This window comes from Corvus moneduloides, chromosome 18, assembly GCF_009650955.1.
Source record: "Corvus moneduloides isolate bCorMon1 chromosome 18, bCorMon1.pri, whole genome shotgun sequence".
In the NCBI taxonomy this organism is placed as follows: domain Eukaryota; kingdom Metazoa; phylum Chordata; class Aves; order Passeriformes; family Corvidae; genus Corvus; species Corvus moneduloides.
In genome coordinates, this window is record NC_045493.1 from 1,417,725 (window position 1) to 1,423,420 (window position 5,696).

General features: G+C 62.4%; 1 protein-coding gene across 2 annotated transcripts; it reads left to right on the top strand.

Moving 5' to 3' along the window:
* Window positions 1-1,132: 1,132 nt before the first annotated feature.
* LIF (LIF interleukin 6 family cytokine) lies at window positions 1,133-4,806 on the top strand. 2 transcript variants are annotated; one of them, XM_032128403.1, is made up of 3 exons: window positions 1,133-1,257; window positions 2,980-3,158; window positions 3,310-4,806. In XM_032128403.1, exons 1-3 carry the CDS (start codon window positions 1,239-1,241, stop codon window positions 3,745-3,747), a joined length of 636 nt encoding a protein of 211 aa, XP_031984294.1. In that variant the 5' UTR covers window positions 1,133-1,238; the 3' UTR covers window positions 3,748-4,806. The 2 variants fall into 2 exon arrangements, with proteins under 2 accessions (XP_031984294.1, XP_031984295.1); XM_032128404.1 differs by lacking the exon at window positions 1,133-1,257 and adding an exon at window positions 2,536-2,743.
* The last annotated feature ends 890 nt before the right edge of the window (window positions 4,807-5,696 follow it).

The window sequence follows — 5,696 nt, forward strand, 5'->3', positions numbered from 1 at the left end:
CCAGCTCATCCCTGATGTCCCAGTAAGATCAGACTGGGCTAAACTGGGCTGGGGCATCAATGCCACCGGCAAACCAGGCTGGTCCTTGAATGGGGAAACTGAGGCACGCAGCAGCTATGGACCAACCCCGCCAGCACAGGGGGGTCTTCGTGACCCCCCCTCTCCGTGTCCCCCCCGCCGAGGGGGGACACCCGGGGTCATGGTGGCTCTTGCGGTATCGGTCCTGGACTGGCACCGCCGGTTCACCTGCCGGGCCGCAAACTTGCTAAACCTGATTAAAGTTTCAGCTCGGCCCCGGTGAGAAAAAAATACAGAGAGGGACAAAAAAAAATCCATTTAACCTGTTTTTCACCCAAATCGGGCAGCGAACAGCGCCGCAGTGTCCCGTTCCCATGGGATCCCCACGAGACGGTGACCCAGCGCCCTCCTGTCCGCCCCAGCACCCTCTGCCCGCTCCAGGCAGGGGACAGCCCCGCCGAGGGAAGGGTTAACCCTGGGGGGGCCGGTCCGGCCTCTCCCCCTGGGTGGGTTTGTCCTTTTTCCTGCAGAAAACCCACCCTTTACTGATAATATTTTTGCCCAAAGGGATGAGCCAGCGGCGGGCTGGGGGACACCGCTGCCACCGCGGCCGTCCCGCCGTGACCGAGGAGTGAGGGACCCCGCCACCACTTCCCCCCGCCTTCCATCCCTCCAAAACCTCCAAAAAACCTCAGACCAGGCTTTTTTACCTCCTTCATTTTATTGCCTGCTCCGGCAGCCAGCGGGGAAGCCCCGGCCCGGGGAGGGGGACCCGGGGGTGAAAGTGCTTGCAGCTCCTGAGTCACAGCACGGCACGTTCGCCACCGCGCCTCGACACCCCCGAATCCCACGTGCGGCCGCGCACCTCCCCTGGGGGGCTTCAATTCATCTTTCCCAGCCCACCCACTTCCCCGAGCCCGCGCGTGAAACAAAAGACGACACAAAACTTCGTGTGACATCAACTTTTTTCAAAAATTCATTTCTAAGAATCATTCATGATTTCCAAACCCTCCGACTTCCTGATTTCCAGTTTCAATAGAAGTAACGATAGCGGGTGATTCTCCCCCACCCCCTCTCCTCCTCCCCTCTTCTTACAACACAGGCTGGCTGCCGGACCGGTATATAAACCCCGAGAAGTCCCCCAGTATGAACATGAATTTCTGAAAACTTCCTCTGCCAACACCAATCCCTATTAAGTCGCTCCCGGGACGCGGCTCACAATGAAGTTCGTGCCGGCAGGTAAAAAAAAAAAAAATCAACTTTGGGGACACTATTTCCCCTTCTCCCCTTCCCCCTTTTTTCCTCCCCCCTTCCCTCCTTTTCCCGGTGATGCTCGGGTGCAGGCGGGTCCCGGCTGGATGCCGCCGCTGGAGCCGGAGCGAGGGCTCCCGCCGCGCTGCGTCCCCCCCCGGGATGAGCATCTCTGGGAATTGGCAGCGGGAGCGGAGCGCGGCGCTGGCGCGGTGCAGCCAACATCTGGACACTTATATAACTGGAAATGCTTCCAAGAAAAAAAAAATCTCAAGGAGGGGGGGATTTTTTGCTTTTTTGCTTTTTTGTACTTTTAAATACTTTCCCCCCCCTCCTGCTTTTCCTCCTTCTGGGTCTCCCGATGCCGCGAGCTGCTGCCGTGTCGGGAGCGCTGGAAGGATGGGGAGGCTGCCAAGTGCAGGAGGTGGGGCTGGAGGGAGCAGCCCCCAGCCCAGAAGCCGTGCTCGGGGTGTCCCACGGGGCAGCACCCACCCGGGACCCCCCACCCACCCAGCCCCTGGCACACGTGGGTGCCGAGCCTCGCCGTGCTCAGCTGTGAAATGGGCAGAGGCAGCGGCCGGGGGGACACAGCGAGAGGGGCTTGTGGGGGGCTCAGGGAATCTGCATCCCCTGGGAACAGCCAGGGCCCCGGGGGCGCGGGGAGACAGGGTCCCCCCGTCCCGGGCGGGAGGGGAGCGGCGGGTCAGGGATCGCAACACGCCCAGGTAAGTCCTCTCCCACCTGGGCAGGGTAAATAAATCGAGGCTTGGATTACCCGGCACCGGCGGCACGTCCGAGGCGCTGACAAGTGCGGGCGACTTCGGCGCTCGTCACGGCCCGGGGATTTCGCCTGGCAGCGCCCCGAGCCGGGGCACGGGACTCCCACCCTGAAGGGGCCCTGCTGGTGGCATCCAGGTCACTCAGCAGCGGGGACACCCGGGCCACCCTCCCCGAGGATGCCCAGCGCAGTGGCGGGGCTCCAGAGGCGGTTTGGCCTCCCCGAGCAGGGATGGATCCCGGTTTGGGGGAGTCCCAGTGGACGGGGGGTCGCAGCGCCCTGCTCCCAGGAGGGGACGCCGGGGCGACCCAGCTGCCCGCGGCTCAAGGGTCCCCTTGTTCCACGTCCAGGGATTTCCTGGCTGGAGCCTCTGGCAGCTGCATCGTCTCACCCCGGGGCTCCTCGACTCTGCGCCCACTTCTCAGGCGGGGAAACTGAGGCAGGCGGTGGGGCCGGGGGCGGGAGGGAGGAGGGAGGGCACGCCGAGAGCAGGTTTCCTTGCGGGAGCCCCGCTGAGTCAGCCGGGCCGGGGTGGGGCCTTGCTCCCGAAGCGCCCGGACCAGGATAACGGAGGAAAAAGCGTTTTGCACGTTTCATTAAACCCGACAGGTCGCCACCGGGCCGGTTGCGAAATGTGGGAATGCTGCGGGGCCCCCCGCCGGGAAGAGAGGCGGGGGAGCGCCTGCCGGGGGGCAGGTGAGGGCGACGGCAGCGGCCGGGACGGCAGAGCGGGGGGTCTGGGGACTTCCAGCGGAGCTGAACACACGCCCAAGCGGGATGAGTCTCCCCTCCAGCTGGACACTCTCCCTTTGGGTGCCTGGAACTGGGGTCATCCTTGGTGGATGCTCTGCATCAGCAGCAACGTGGTCCCGATGGGCCACCACCGCCTCGTCCCGGTCCCCACCGTGACCTCGGCCTCTCTCCCCACACAGGCGTCGTGCCCTTCGTGGCCCTGCTCCTGCTGCAGCGGCGGCCGGTGGCTGGCCGGGCGCTGCTGGTGACCGGCTCCGGCTGCCCCAGCCACGGCTTGTGCCGCTCCAACGTCCAGGAGCAGACCCGCAGGCAGGTGGCCATGCTCAACGCCACCGCCCAGGAACTCTTCAGCCTCTATGTAAGTGGCACTTGGGGACGGCCAGGGACCACGGCGGGGTGTGAGCCACGAGCGCATGAAGGGGGAGGGCTAGGGACACCGCAGGGACGGTGGCAGGAGGTGGCCGGGGGGGACAGAGGGAACATGGGGTGACGCTCGCCTCTCCTCCCAGCTGAAGTGCCAGGGAGAACCGTTCAGCAGCGAGGCTGACAAGCTCTGCAACCCCGCTGGCATCTTCTTCCCCACTTTCCGCGTCAACCGGACGAGCGAGAGGAAGGAGGTGATGGTGGCCATGTACAAGCTCTTCGCCTTCCTCAACGCCTCGCTGGGGAACATCACGCGCGACCAGGAGGAGCTCAACCCCATGGCCAAAGAGCTCCTCGAGCGGCTCCACAACACCACCAAGACCACGCGAGGCCTCATCTCCAACCTCACCTGCCTCCTTTGCAAGAACTACAACATCTTCCAGGTGGACGTCAGGTACGGGGACAGCTCCAAGGGCAAGAGCGCCTTCAAGAAGAAGCAGCAGGGCTGCCAGGTGCTCAGGAAGTACGTGCAGGTCATCGGCCAGGCGGCACGTGTCCTCCTACCTCATCTCAGCCCCTCATGAGCGCCCGCCCCGGCTACGCTGCCCCTGCTGCTGGCCGGCCCCCGCCGCTGCCTCCCGAATTCCCGCCTTCCTATTTATTACCCGGACCCTGCGCTGGCCCCATCCGCCCTCCGGTAATTTATTGCCCCTTGAGGGGGTGAACGTTGCAGCCCGGAGCGTCCCGAGCGGAGCAGAGCCAGCATCCAGCGGGACGAGGCAGCGCATCCCCGAGGAGATGCCGGGGCGTGGGCTGGTCCCGGGATGTGCCTCAGCCCTCCCTGTGCTCCCATGGCGGGAGGGAGCTGCAGGGGCTGGCGGCGGGGCCGGACTCTGTCCCCCACGGACGGTGTCCATCATGGAGAGCAACCGGACAGACACCCCTGAGCACCATCTGAAGCTCCCACTTCCCTGGAAAAAGGATTGTGAGGGAGGACATTGGGATGCGGTGGCTGGCAGGGACATGGGGACACGGGCACACGCTCCCCCTGCACATTTTAAGGCTGGGCTCCCCTGCAAGGAGCCGAACTGAGGGTACCCAGTGGCTGTGGTGGCTGGGGCTGGGTCCCACCGTCTGGGACAAGGCCACCTGTGTGGGACAGGCACCCCACTGTGGGGCATCATCCCCCCGCGCGGGCACGGCGGGGCACGGAATGTCCTCTCCTTTGGAAAAGTGCTTTTCCCATTGGAAGAGCTCTGAATGTACTAACAGCCAAGAGCTGGGCTTTGCACGGCTGAATGCAGCCCTGGCATGGGGGCATGGGACAAGGGGACATGGGGACTTGGGACACGGGGACATGGGACACAGGGACATGGGGACATAGGGATGTGGGACATGGGGACGTGGGGACGCAGGGACGGGCCCCGGGCCGGTGGCAGGCGGCGCTGGCTCGCTCCTGGCACCAGAGCGGGCTGTGGGTTATTTATTGCCTCCGTGGAAAGCCCAGCATGCACTGAGAGCTGACTTTTAATAATTTTATCGTTAATAATAATTAATAATTATTAATAAGATTTGTGGTAATATATTCATGGAATTCTATTTAAATATTTATTTTTTTATACTTCTTGCCCTCCTTTTTTTAAATAAACCAACAGAAACAGACTGTATTTGGCTGCTCTTCGATGGGTCCCTTTTGTGCTCACCCTCCGACACCTCTGCTCCCCCAAAGCACCCTCAGGGCTGCCCCAAAACCCCTCAGGCATCGCTGTGCATCACAGTCCCCTGTCACCTTGTTCCTTCCTGCTTTCCCACCTGCTATGGGATGGCTGGTTGGAAATATATTTTTCCAGGGGAAAATGCTTAAATTGACACTCACCAGCTGCTCAAAAGTGCCGGGATGATGTGGGGACCATCCTGGTGCAGGGATTGTCCTGGCATGGGGAGCATCGTGGTGTGGGTACCATGGCAGTGTGGGGAGCAACATGGCATGGGCACCATCCCGATGAGGGGACCATCCCAGTGTGTGGAGCACCATGGTGCAGGGAGCCCCACTTTGGCAGCCCTGGAAGCTCCTGAGGAAACGGAAAGTCTGGGAAGAGGCTGAGGGAGCCGAGTGAGCATGTGCGAGGTGGAGGGGACACCACCTAAAAATCCCAGCCGCTTCCCAGGCTGTGCTGGGAGAGGCTCAGCAGAGCTTTGCCGCGGCCAAGACCACCTAAGGCTGCACCAGTGCCCCGGTCCTCAGCGAGCGCCTCGCATGGGGCTGTATCGGTTAACAAGAGGCTGATTATACAGGAGACGTTGGAGCAGGATGATGAAATTTTCCTCCTCCTCCGGAGCCCTTGGGCCACTGGCCAAACCTCCCAGGCATGAGACAGCAAGCGGATGAGCTAAGATCCTGTGTGATCATCTCTCATGTCTCAGAGGAGCCTCGACCTAAAGATCATTGCAGAGATTCAGAAGTTGCCCCCCAAATCCCTCTTCCTCTGCCCCGCAGGGTCGTGCTGCCCAGTTGTGTCCTCTGGCTCCTAGG